This window comes from Ahaetulla prasina, chromosome 18 (genome assembly GCF_028640845.1).
Source record: "Ahaetulla prasina isolate Xishuangbanna chromosome 18, ASM2864084v1, whole genome shotgun sequence".
Taxonomy (NCBI): Eukaryota; Metazoa; Chordata; class Lepidosauria; order Squamata; family Colubridae; genus Ahaetulla; species Ahaetulla prasina.
The window spans coordinates 5,257,786-5,271,315 of record NC_080556.1 but is presented as its reverse complement, the minus strand read 5'-3'; the positions used below and the strand labels follow the sequence as shown (position 1 = coordinate 5,271,315).

General features: G+C 47.5%; 1 protein-coding gene across 1 annotated transcript in view; it reads right to left on the bottom strand.

The window, feature by feature from the left end:
* Positions 1–1,857: 1,857 nt before the first annotated feature.
* Positions 1,858–13,530, bottom strand: part of C18H1orf159 (chromosome 18 C1orf159 homolog) — a 29,736-nt gene continuing 18,063 nt past the window's right edge. Inside the window, exons 3-9 of the mRNA XM_058161018.1 lie at positions 12,838–12,913; positions 11,920–12,024; positions 10,216–10,281; positions 8,846–8,980; positions 7,290–7,315; positions 6,611–6,638; positions 1,858–5,083 (exon numbers count right to left, since the gene is read on the bottom strand). Coding sequence (XP_058017001.1) covers positions 4,989–5,083; positions 6,611–6,638; positions 7,290–7,315; positions 8,846–8,980; positions 10,216–10,281; positions 11,920–12,024; positions 12,838–12,913 — 531 coding nt within the window. The 3' untranslated portion in view covers positions 1,858–4,988. The remainder of the gene's footprint in view (positions 5,084–6,610; positions 6,639–7,289; positions 7,316–8,845; positions 8,981–10,215; positions 10,282–11,919; positions 12,025–12,837; positions 12,914–13,530) is intronic.

Below are 13,530 nucleotides of genomic sequence, written 5' to 3'. Positions count from 1 at the left end.
TAATGCTCCAACCCTGGAGGTTTTTAAGAAGAGGTTGGATAAGCACTTGTCTGAAGGGGTTGTAGGGTTTCCTGCCTGAGCAGGGGGTTGGACTAGAAGACCTCCAAGGTCCCTTCCAACCAGGGGTGAAATCCAGCAGGTTCTGACAGGTTCTGCAGAACTGGTAGCGGAAATTTTGAGTAGTTCGGAGAACCGGCAATTGCCACCTCTGGCTGGCCCCAGAGTGGGGTGGGAATGGAGATTTTGCAATATGTTTCCCCTAGGATGGGGTGGGAATGGGGATTTTGCAGTATCCTTCCCATGCCACGCCCACTAAGTGACACCATGCCCACAAAGCCACGCCCACAGAACCAACCGGTAGTAAAAAAATTGGATTTCACCACTATTTCTAACTACCTGTAATTTGTATTTTAGTACAGACTCCCTCTAGGGGCCAGGGAGTAGGATGGAAATGTTATCACCTTCCATTTGATGCCCTGAGCTCAGAAAACTTGGTTTGTGCAGGAAGATGGAAGATAGCAGTTTAGAGATAGCTTCATTCAGACAGCAGAGGGAAAAATAGCCCACAACCAACTGCCTCCCTTTCTAAAAAAACATAATAATAATAATGGCATTAACTGTGATATTCTGCTTTTATTAGAAATAGAATGTAACAGAGTTGGAAGGGACCTTGGAGGTCTTCTAGTCCAACCCTTTGCTTAGGTAGGAGACCCTACGCCACTTCAGACAAATGGTTGTTCAACATCTTAAAAACTTCCAGGGTTGGAGCATTTGCAACTTCTGGAGGCAAGCTGTTCCAGTGGTTCTCATTGTCAGGAAATTTCTCCTTAATTCCAAGTTGCTTCTCTCTTGGATTAGTTTCCACCCATTGCTTCTTGTCCTGCCCTCAGGTGCTTTGGAGAATAGCTTGACTCCCTCTTCTTTGGGGCAGCGCCTGAGATATTGAAAGACTGCTATCATGTCTCCCCTGGTCCTTCATTAAATTAGATATACCAAATTTCTGCAGCCATTCTTCAGCCTCCAGTCCCCTAATCCTCTTTGTTGCTCTTCTCTGCAATCTTTCTAGAGTCTCAACATCTTTTTTACATCGTGGCGACCAAAACTGAATGCAGGATTCCAAGTGTGGCCTTAGATAAAGGTAAAGGATCCCCTCGCACATACGTGCTAGTCGTTCCCGACTCTAGGGGGCGGTGCTCATCTCCGTTTCAAAGCCGAAGAGCCAGCGCTGTCCGAAGACGTCTCCGTGGTCATGTGGCCGGCATGACTCAACGCCAAAGGCGCACGGAACACCGTTCCCTTCCCACCAAAGGTGGTCCCTATTTTTTCTACTTGCATTTTTACGTGCTTTCAAAACTGCTAGGTTGGCAGAAGCTGGGACAAGTAATGGGAGCTCACCCCGTTACACGGCAGCACTAGGGATTCGAACCGCTGAGCTGCCGACCTTTTGATCGACAAGCTCAACGTCCTAGCCCCTGAGCCACCACGTCCCCGAGTGTGGCCTTACCAAGACCTTATAAAGTGGTCTTAACACTTCACGTGAACTTGATTCTGTCCCTCTGTTGATGCAGATATGGATGCTGATGGAGCGAGTTTTTGGGTAGCCTCCCAAGAAAAACCAACCCTTTAAACTACTCCTTTAACAGTAACAGAGTTGGAAGGGAGATCCTTGGAGGTCATCTAGTCCAAACCTCCTGCTCGCACAGGAGACCCGCACCCGACCTTTCTGATCGACAAGCTCAGTGTCTTAGCCACTGAGCCACCTAGTCATGACTAGTTCCCCGCATGACAGTAATTCCAAACTGCCCCCTCCCCGTTCCCGCGTGTTAGCAACACCCCAGATCAGTCATATGTCAACATGAAAAACACGTCAAATTCGGTGTGCTTTTATTCAAGGGAGAAGGGAAAGGGGAAGGGGGAAAAGAGGGCGGAGTGAAAAAAAATATGTATATATACAAAGCTACACGTTTTGCATTTGACACAACGGTGTGAAGGATTTATTTTTTTTTAAAAAAACAACAACTTGTCTATTCCAGTGTTTTGGTTTCAATGGCTCACTTCAAAAAAAAAAAGAAAGAAATTTTTCATCCTTTCTAATGAAAGAGTAAATACATTTTCCCACCCCCCACCAACCCCTCTACGGACGGTGAAGTTCAGTCTGGGCTGCAAATGGAAAAGTACAGTCTTGAAATAAGGAAAAACGGGATCAGGAATTCCAGAGGTGTCTTTTTGTGGGTTTGAAACACACGACGAAGGCAACAAAACAAAAGAGCGCCGGCTTTTGCTAAAATTCAGTCCGGAGAGGAAATTAAAAGCAAGCAACAAATGCACCAAGGGAGGAAGAAAGGAGATTGGTGCGTAAGGAAATCGTGTGGTTTCATTGCATAGAATCTCGGGTCAATTCAGAAGGAGTTTAATAAAAAAAAAAAGAAAAGAATGAATCTCGGGACATCCACAGGCTCTTCCCTAGTCAGTTTCCCACAAAATGGGGATGGTGAACGAGCCCGAAGGAAGGAAAGGATCCTAAATTAATATCCATGCAACTTTTTTCATTTTAAAGGGATGGGAGGTGTATGTCTCACAAGATTAGGGAAGCTGTGGTTGGCCGCAGGCTTCTGGACTTTAACTCCCCCCTCCCCCCGGTAAACCCAGCTAGCGTGACCAAGGCTAAGGGTTCGGATTGTGTATTCTGACAACTTTAGGAAGGGCCAAAAAAGTGGCCTCGACGAAAAGCAAGGCAGGGAAGAGAACACAAAGTTCCTAAAAGGAAAAGGTTCCCCTCGCACATATGTGCTAGTCGTTCCTGACTCTAGGGGGCGGTGCTCATCTCCGTTTCAAAGCTGAAGAGCCAGCGCTGTCCGAAGACCGTGGTCCTGTGGCCGGCATGACTCAACGCCAAAGGCCCACGGAACGCTGTTCCCTTCCCACCAAAGGTGGTTTCCTGTTTTTCTACTTGCATTTTTTACGTGCTTTCAAACTGCTAGGTTGGCAGAAGCTGGGACAAGTAACGGGAGCTCACCCCGTTACGCGGCCTTAGGGATTCGAACCGCTGAACTGCTGACTTTTCAATCGACAACCTCAGCATCTTACCCACTAAGCCACAAAGTTCCTACTTTAGGGGAAAAAAGACAGCTGTGTTCAGAGGGAAGGTTTGTGACAACCACAATGCCCCGTTTGGCTCCAACATTAGCCTGCAGGAGATCGGTGCCACCGCTCTCTAGATCCTAGTTAACTTCCCTCAAATCGAGATCAACTCGGATTTTTTTTTTAAAAAAGCTAAAGAGTTCTTTAAAGAGTTCAAGAAACCCTCCACGGAGGACGGAAGAATTGTGGTGGTGGTGGGGAATTTAAAGTGGATGAATTTCTTTGCATGGTCTTTGGAGAGTTTTAAGGGCTGACGCACTTTGATTTGCATAAGGACGGACTCGAGTTAGGACAACTGTACGGGGTGCAGGTGGGAAGAGAGGGAAAGTTAAGACGAGAGAGAGACACCTCTCATCCAGGAAGCTAAGTCAGCACTACTGTTTGAGTTTGGACCCTTTCTAAAAGATGTAGATTTAGTTTTTACAGAGGCACCAAACTAGACGCCCAGAGAATACAGGTAGTCCTCGACTTATGACCGTAATCGAGCCCCAAATTTCTGTTGCTAAACGAGACGTTTGTTAAGTGAGGTTTTGCCCCATTCTGCGACCTTTCTACTCAACAGTTGTGGCTAGCGAATCGCTGCAGCTGATAAGTTAGAAGCTTGGTTATTAAGGGAATCTGACTAAGGGACCTTGGAGGTCATCTAGTCCAACCCCCCCGCCACCCAAGGAGGAGACTCCTACACCATTTCTGATGAACGGCAATCCAATCTCTTCTTAAAAACCTCCAGTGATGGAGCATCCACAGCTTCTAGTGGCAAGCTGTTCCACTGGTTAACTGTTCTCACGGTCAAGGAAATTTCTTCTTAGTTCTAGCTTGCGTCTCTCCTTGATTAGTTTCCATCTGTCGCTTGTAAAAGGGGATCACATGACATACAGCAACGGTCGTAAGTATGAACCAGTTGCCAAGGACCCCCGTATGTAAATCATGTGACCCCGGGGATGCTGGAAAGGTTGTCAAGAGTGAAAAACGGTCGTAAGTCACATCTTTCACTGCCCTTAACTTCGGTCACTAAATGAACTGTTGCAAGTCAAGGACCAGCTGTATTCCCAAGCACCCACCTTTCTCTCACTGCTAGGGAGCGGAGACAATGGGGTGAGCCGCTGACCCCTCAAAGATGCCAGGCTTCCAAGCGTGGTCATGGGGAAGACAGGCCGGGCCTGTCCAAGTTGGGGTTTGGCTGCCTCCCCCACACCCCTTAAAAACTCAGGGAGCAGGCTAGGATTTTACTAAAAAAAAAAAAAGAAAACCTGGCTGGAAACCTACTCAGGTGCGAAGAAGATTAAAAAAGGAGAATAAAACCTATCTGAACGCTCAAAAAACGGCAACGCTGCCCCGAGCTTAAGGCCTCAGTCAAACTCTAGGAAAAATAATAATAATAACACCACAGGAAGAAGGGAGTGTGCTTTCTAGCAGCCTACCCCACATCTGAGAGAAATGCCCCCCCCCTCTGGAAAGCATTTTCGGTGCCGTTTTGTTTCCAAAAAACACACTGCCCCCCAAAATATGGCACTTGAGTTTCCCTTGAAGCATGGCCATTTCCTCAAGGCGGTTGGTTCCTCGCCGGCTAGGAGGCCTCAATCCCAACCGTAGAAATCACAGGGTCCAGAGCAAAGAGACTTCTCGAAGCTGCTTGGCAACCAGGAAAGCTAAAATTGGCGTCCCATCCGGGTCGCCAGGAACGTCTCTCTCCTAAAGGTAACCAAACGTGTTAGAGTCCCCGTTTCCGACCGATTAGAAAGAGTCCACTCATTGCACGGAAGCCGTCTAGCCCCCGTCGCCGATTCTCTTCTTCGGTGCTTTCCCGGCGACTTGATGGCTGACCTAGTATTTACAAGTCCCGATGGCTACACGTTGCTGACCCGGGTCTCGGCAGACAGAGTCGTGCTGGTGGTAGAGGTGGCGAGCGAACGATCCCGTCGGACATAACGAGGTTTCCGGACTGGAGCCGAAAGAGAGAGACACATGGTTAGTTTCTATCCTGAGTCTCACCAAAGAGGTTTAAAATTCATTCGAAGGATTTCTACACCTTTCTCTTCCAATCCTGGCTCATCCCATCCCATCACACACACACACACACACACACACACACACACACACACACACACGCACGCACATATAGAGATCAGGGTGAATAAAAATTGATATTTTTAAAAAAAATTCAGATTTGTATTTTTATCAAATTTATTTTAAGAAAATGCTTTTGGAGTAAAAATCTATCTAAACATAGTTTTCTATTTAACATACATTAATAGTTTAGTTTATTCAGCATGAAAGTTATGTAGCATGAGGCTGTATATTCTGCAATATTGGGACTGTTGGGGAGTCAACAGCGGGGCAGAGGACAAGCCGCTGTGGGACAGATGACGACGGTTTCTCTTTAAAAATGATGATTTAAATCGAGTCTTTAAAGCCTTTTTACTAGCGATTCAAATCACGATTTAAATCGTTGATTCAAATCGACTTGATTTAAATCAAATCCACCCTGAGACACAGATAGATGTTTTTTTTAAAAAGGAAAGTTAAAAAAAAAAAAAGAAAAATTGGGAGGAACCCTCACTTTTTAAAAAAAAAAACCACGACGATTTGCAAAAAGGACACAGTATTTTGATTTGGAAAACAAGGGCTCCCTAGGGGACGGCGTAAGCCTCCTGACTCCACATGCTTATTAAGACAATTTTGTTGCCGAACAGGCGGTAGGAAGAAATCCCGTCCCCGCCCCCAACTGTAATTATTTTTTCTGCTCCAGTCGCCCGCCACCTGAAACGGCGCACGCATTTGCAGTCTGCAGAGACCCAAAAACGAGCCACCGGGGATTTATTCAGGCAGATTGAACTGTTGGAGGCGCCCCGGAGAGACACGCTCAAAAATGCTCTCCCCTCCCCAAGCATTCCCGTAAAAAATCTCAGCACTGCTCAGTTTCTTTTTGAAAGAGCCTTAACTATTTAGGGTAGTGGAAAACGGGGAGAGAACCATTACAAGCGGTTGTAGTTATGCCTGGATCAGGGGGAAGAAAGAGTTGCTTTGGATTGAGAAGAGATAAAATAAATAATAATAATTTAAAAAAAACAACCCTAGACTTCCAAAGCCACCCTATCTTCCTTTTCTGGATACAACTCAGAGATGATCTTCAGCCGGTTCGGCTCAGTTCATCTGAACCGGTTGCAGAAATTGCCGGCTCTGTGCCATCCTATTTAGGCACGTTTTTGAGGCCGGGTGCATGAGTGGAAGGCGTGCCTCCCAGCAAAGCACATGTGTGGAAGGCCGGGCACAAGCGTGGATGGGACATGTGAGAGCATAGCAAGTGTACACGCATGTGCACACCAATTTGCGAACCGGTAGAGAAAGTAAGTGATTGCCGCCCCTGATACAACTCGAGGTTTTACTCCTGCGGAAATAACCCTCGTTAGCCAGGGCAACTAGCTAAGGCATTTTGCATGAATGAGAGAAGAAAGAGAAAAATCCTTACTTGAAGATGGTGGAGATAACATGGATGCCTATGAAGAAAACAAAAATTGCGATGAGGTTTGGAAACGAGTCGGCCTTTTCGTTAAGATAACCAGCCCGCCTTGTCCCGGTTTTCTGGGAAAATTGTTGGCTGATTCTACCCATTAATCGCGGGGGGGGGGGAGGGGGGGAAGGATTTATGGTGATCTCATCCTGTCATTTCTCACTGGGAATTGCATTATCAAGACCAGTGTGGTTCAAATGTGCCAACTTCGACAAGGTGCGGACTTTAAATTTCCCAGAATTCCCCAGCCGTTCTAAGGCAAACCTAAGGCAAAAAGGACGACTCAGGAGTAAGGCCAGGAGAAGACTGGCCCCTCCCATAATGCTTAAAAGAGCAGCAAAGGCTCTTGGGCTCTTTGTAGGAAAGCAACATTGCTACATTTGTTTCTAGCCGGTGTCTCGTTTCTGAACTTTGTGGGGCTTTGCCGAGAAAAGCCTTTGGAAGGGTGCCAAAAAGACAAAGGTTTGTGATAAGGCCGAAGGACCTTTTCTGAAGTCTGAATAACTACTTGGACCTCGGTCACAACACGACCTTTCTGCCAGTGGCAGCTTCCCCACCCATCATCCTCAGCCGCCTTCTCGCCTTGTGAGGCTTTGCAATATCCTGGAAATCCCCAAAGGTGGATTGCCGTACTTACTGATTCAGCAGACTGTACAATGGACCCTGGGAAATACAGAAAGGGATAAAAAAAAGAGAAAAGATTAACATGAGACGTCTGTTTTAATTATGCGCACCGACATCAGAAGGCTCCCTTCTCTACCAAGGGATCTGTCCCTGAACAGCCTGGGAGGATTCCTGGCTGGGTTAAATGGCCAAGGAGAAAAGAATCTTAAAATTCTTTCAATTCTTACAACTACCCGAAGGTGATTTTTATTTCCCCCTTGGGGGTTGGAATAATAGAATTACGCAGGTGGAAGGGACCTTGGAGGTCTTCTAGTCCAACCCCCACCCTATACCCGGGGTGTCAAACTCAATTTCATTGAGGGTTGTGCTTGACCTCGGGGGGCAGGGAGGGGTGTGGTCGGGAGCATGGCCAGCAGCAGTGCCTGTGGTGGCCTGAGTGCTCTGCCAGTGAAAACAGGCTCCTGAGCGCCGTTTACAGCTGCGATGGCCTCTTGCAGCGAAAACAGAATTGGGGGAACGACGCGCAGCCCTTGCAAGCTCCGTTTTTACTGGCAGCGCCACTGTCGGCTATTTCCAGGGTGGCAGCTCCAGCCAGATCTAAGCGCCCCACGGGCCGGATCTGGGCCCCCGGCCCTTGAGTTTGACACCCCTGCCCTATTCCATTTTAGACAAACGCCTCTCCAATCTCTTCTTAAAAACCTCCAGTGACGGAGCACCCACGACTTCGGGTGGCAAGCCGTTCCACTGATTAATTGTTCTCACTGTTAGGAAGTTTCTCCTTAGTTCCAGGTTGCTTCTCTCCTTGGTTAGTTTCCACCCGTTGCTTCTTCTCCTGCCTTCTGGTGCTTTGGAAACTAAGTTGACGCCCCTCTTCTTTTTGTGGCAGCCCCTCAAACATTGGACTACTCTGTCTCGTGCCACCCCTAATCCTTCTATTCCCGAGACTAGACGTACCCAGTTCCTGCAACCATCCTTCGTATGTTTTAGCTTCCAGCCTGGCTAATGATCTCCTCTGCAACATCAGGCAGACTGTTGTGTCTCGCCCGCTTTCACCGCAGCCGGGGCCTTCTTATCTGCTTCCGAACGCTGAGGAATGTCCTAGTATGCCTCCCGGCCCCAGCCCTGGCTCCATGCCCAGACAGGCTGAGGAGGAAGAAGTACCTCCAGCCCCCAGCTCTGGCTCCATGCCCAGGCAAACGGAGCAACTAGACCCTTCCCCCTCCTCCACAGCATGTGAGCCTGAGGGAGGTCAATTACCAACAGCTGCTGACTGGAGTGACCCTCGCTTCAGAAGAATTGATAGGTGGCGGCGACAGAAGGAAGGGAGGAGCAGGCCTGGATAAGTGCTGAGTCATGGAGCCACACCCCATGGCCTATATAAAGGATCTGCTTTCTGGCATTCTCTGAGTCAGGCAAAGTCTAACATATCTTGCTGAAATCACTTTCTGGTCTCCTGCCTGCCTTGAGAACTTTGCTAGGACTTTGACAGAGCTGCAGAGGCACGCCTGATTCGGATTTCCCTGACCTGGCCGTCAGCGGAGGAGTGGGACACGACACAGACAAACCTACCTTTGCTTCTTCGATAGAAGAGATTGGGGAGTTTATTGGCACGTTTGAGGTAGAAGAAGGACGCAACACAGAGGATGAGGATGAGGCTGATCAAGAAAGTGCCAAATATTAGGGAAGCTGCGACTTCGGGGCCTCCTAAAGCCAAAAGAAAAATGAAGAAGCGTCTCACCGAAGGAACGTCCTTTTCCTAACCTTGCAAATTAATCCTTGAGATTGGCAGGCAGGTGTCTTGCCGACCGTCGGCCCCTTTAATTCCTGCCCGAGAATGTGCATTTTTTTTAATCTCTCTCTATAAAAATGGCTCTCTGTGTGTGTAGTCAAATTTCTAGGTTCTACCGTATCGCGAGTTCTAAAATGGACAGCCGACATCAAAAACGTCATTGGGGGGGGTTGAGGGTAGCGGACGGAGTGATGGTTAATGTACAGGGATTATTGAAGATGTATAAATATAATTAATGTAGGGTTGGGTCTGCCCAGTTACCATTTTAGAATGGTGGGGAGGGAGAAAAGAGGAGAGAGTAGGAGGTAGGAAAGAGGAGAAGAGGAAAGAAGAGGGAGAAGGAAGCTGTAGGGTGGAGGGAGGAGAGGATGTAGATAAGAGAAGGAGAGGAAGGTCTGGAAAGTAGAAGAAGGTAGAAGAGGGAAGAGTGTTAAGAAGTGGGGTGGTGACTGGGCAAGCCCGACTAATTGTATATAACTGTACATTGGATGAGCTGTTTGATATGATTGTAAAAATAAAACTTTTTTATGAAAAAAAAAAAAAGGTCATCAAAAAAGCACAACAAAGAATGTTCTTTCTGCGCCAGCTCAGTAAGCTCAAACTGTCCAAGGAGCTGCTGATCCAGTTCTACAGAGGAATGATTGAGTCTGTCATCTGCACCTCCATAACTGTCTGGTTTGGTTCTGCAACCCAACAAGACAGACACAGACTTCAGAGGATGATTAGAACTGCAGAAAAAACAATGGCTACCAACCTGCCTTCCACTGAGGACCTGTATACTGCAAGAGTCAAAAAGAGGGCTGTGAAAATATCTACAGACTCCTCACATCCTGGATATAAACTGTTTCAACTCCTACCCTCAAAACGACGCTATAGAGCATTATTCATTTCTGTACATTCTAACATTTCCCTGAAAGGCAGGTTCACCTAACATCCGGGTTACTAACTTTCACAGCTGCTAAGCGGTCCACATCGCAGCGGTGGCAAGAAAATGGGGCAAAACTCACTTTTAACCACCTCTTGCTTTGCAATGACAGAAATCTTGGGCTCAATGGCGGCCGTAAGTCGAGGACCACCTGTTCATGACGGCCGGAAAACCCTCCTGTTAAGAACCAAACCCCTTTTGCTAAGTCTCTCCGGCGTGACTCACCTATACCGAAGGTCTCTGGAGTTAGAGTAGTTAGGTTGATTAGAGGGTTCAATTCCCCAGCTGCATCTACAAAAAAAAAAAAAAAAACAAGACAAAACCCAGAAATTTGGAGAAGAGAGAAAGAACATGGTACGGCCAAAGCCAGCTGAATTTCTCCATTGCTGATTCCAAGAGAGAAAACTTGTATTCAGGGGTGGGATTAAAAAAATTTAGCAACTGGTTCTCTGCCCGGTTGTTGGGTGGGCGTGGCCATGGGCGTGGCCTATATGGCCTCATACAACACGGCGGGGGGGGTGTCGTTTTTGCCCTCCCCAGGCTCCGGAGGTTTTCCTCGAGCCTCTGGGAGGGCAAAAACGGCCTCCCTCGGGCTCTGGAGGCCAGAAATGGGCCAGTTCCTGGATTTCCAATACTTCTAATATGCCCGTTTTCCGCCCTCCTGGAGTCTCTACGCGGGCCCTGCACTTACCTGGCATCCAAAACTGGCCGCGTGGAGACTCCTGGGAGGGGCGAGATGGGCGGGCCCAGCCAGTCCTTGCAACTACCAGTTCGGCAAACCAGATGTAAAATTAGCATCCGGTTCACCCGAACCGGTCCGAACCAGCTGAATCCCACCCCCTGCTTATATTCCAAGTTATTTTCCCTGGCTCCATCGCTCGGATTTTGCTTTAATGTATTTAGGCACAAGGCAAAACCCAGCCCAATTCCCAAAGCTATGCGTTGGCATTCATCGTATGGGCAGGAACTTGTATTCCTACTGTCGGAAAGGCAGAAAGAAAAAGTCGAGTCTGGAAGCTGGGAATTGCTCAACGAAAGACTAACCAAGGTAAAGAGCTGCCTTATACAGTAGTGGCCAAAATTGTGGAAACCATTTGGGAAAAGTGTATTTTTGAGGTTTGATGGCTAATAACACCACTTTTTATTTTGGAGTTTAAAGATAATCCTATTCCACTGCTGGAATGGCCTGGGAATAGCCCAGACTTTAACCCAGTTGAAAATCTACAGAGCCGACTAAAGAAACTTGTTAATCAGAAGCCACCCAGCAATAAAAACCCAGTTAGTAGAAGCCATCCGTCAATCTTGGTTTCACATTATAACAGCTGCAGCACTAGAAGACTTGGTTCACTCCATGGGAAGACGTTGTAAGGCCGTCATTCATGCTAAAGGTTACCCAACTAAGGATTAACTGACATGGTGATCATTTTTGTATATCTCGTTTTTTCTACGTGTTTCACTTTTCTTCTTTATACTATCACTGCTATTCTAATAGCAAATCCTTCATAAAAGTGATTGCATTACATTCTTGATTAAATTATCTTTCCATTGATATATAATCTTATGGTACTACTCCCCCCAAAACGTGGTGTTATTAGCTAGTTTTGAAAAATACACTTTCCCCAAAAGGTTTCCGCAATTTTGGCCACTACTGTAGGTGAGAGGGCCTGTATATGAATTTAATAAACAAAATAAAAATAAAGATCGAGGGGTTTTTTCAAAACACGCCAAATCAACAAGGCACTCTTATAACCGTGTTGCTTTCTCCTCTTAAAAAAAGGAGGACTAGAACCTTCTGTTTTCAATCCCAGCATCCTGAACCTTCACATGCCTCTCTTCCGCCCTCTGCTGGATGGTGAGGGGAAAAGCAGAGAGAGCATTCTTAACTCTGCCCCCAAAGGCAGGAGGATCGGAAGATCATCAACGACTCACCGTTCTGACAGTCCGTCAGGTTGTACGCTGGAGCCGCCGGGAGGGTCTCGTTCTCACATTTCACGCAGCTGCTGCTGCCGTCTTTGTTCCACCGCCTGTAGCAGCCTGCGTGGTGTGAGGACAGGAGGGTGAGGAGTGGGAAGGGAGGGAGGGAGGGAGGGAAGAAGGAAGGAAGGAAGGAAAAATGAATTGGAAATAAGGAAGGAGGGATAGATGGAAGGGAGGGAGGGAGGGAGGGAAGAAGGAAGGAAGAAATTGGAAAAGGAAGGACAGATGAGAGAGGGAGGGAAGGAAGAAATGAAGGGAAAAAATGAATTGGAAATAAGGAAGGAGGAACAGATGGAAGGGAGGAAGGGATAGATGGAAGGAAAGAAGGAGGGATAGATGGAAGGGAGGGAAGGATAGATAGAAGGAAGGAAAGAATTGGAAATAAGGAAGGACGGATGAGGGACGGAAGGAAGAAATGAAGGAAAAAATGAATTGGGAATAAGGAAGGACGGATGAGGGAGGGAAGGAAGAAATGAAGGAAAAAATGAATTGGGAATAAGGAAGGATGGATGACGAAGGGAGGGAAGGAAGAATAGATGGAAGGGAGGGAGGGATAGAAGGGAGGGAAGGAAGGAATTGGAAATAAGGAAAGATGGATGAGGAAGGGAGGGAGGGAAGGAAGGAAGGAGGGAGGGATAGGTTCCGGGAGGGCGAAAAACAGGTCTACTGGAAGTTCGGGAAGAGGTCCTCCAGAGCCTATGGAGGCAGTTTTCACCCTCGGGGAGGTTTGAGGAAAGCCTCCAGAGCCCGGGGAGGGCAAAAATGCTCCCCTCCGCTGTGGTGCAGGAGGCCAACTAGGCCACGCCCACCATGGCCACACCCACCCTTCAACCAGACAGATTTTTGAAGCCCACCCTTGTAACCGCCTACCTGGAGTGCACTGGCTGTTGGCGAGACAGGAGCTATTGGCTTCCATTGTATCAACGCAGCATTCTGCATCCGATTCCTAGTGTAAGGAGGACGGGGGGAAAAACACCACCAAATTTTTCCAAAATTAGTTTGTTTAGAACTCTTGTTTTATAATATCTTGCCCCCTCAACATGAACACCAAACCGCAATGCAATCGCCCTTACGTGGTGCCACCTTGTTCAAAGCACCAAAATAAATAGTAGGACAGAGGCAGGATACTGTGGCTGGGGAGAGAACAAAAATGACACATGCAGCTTGGTGCCGTTGGAAGAAATATCCATCTGGGTTCAGTTCGAAGGAAGCAGAGAAAGACACTGGAAACATGGAGGCTGATTGGAAAGATGGTTATTTATACCCTCTCTTGGGCTCTGCCCTTGAGCTTCCTGTTCCTGTAGCAAGGCATTGTATTCTATTAGCTGTTGTAGGGGTCCTAGAAGGGACGGATGGCCCGGTAGCTATGACACTGAGCTTGTCGATTGAAAGGTCGGCAGTTCGGCAGTTCAAATGAGCGCCCGTGACTTGTCCCAGCTTCTGCCAACCTAGCAGTTCGAAAGCAGGTAAAAAATGCAAGTAGAAAAAATAGGGACCACCTTTGGTGGGAAGGGAACAGCTGTTCCGTGCGCCTTTGGCGTTGAGTCATGCCGGCCACATGAC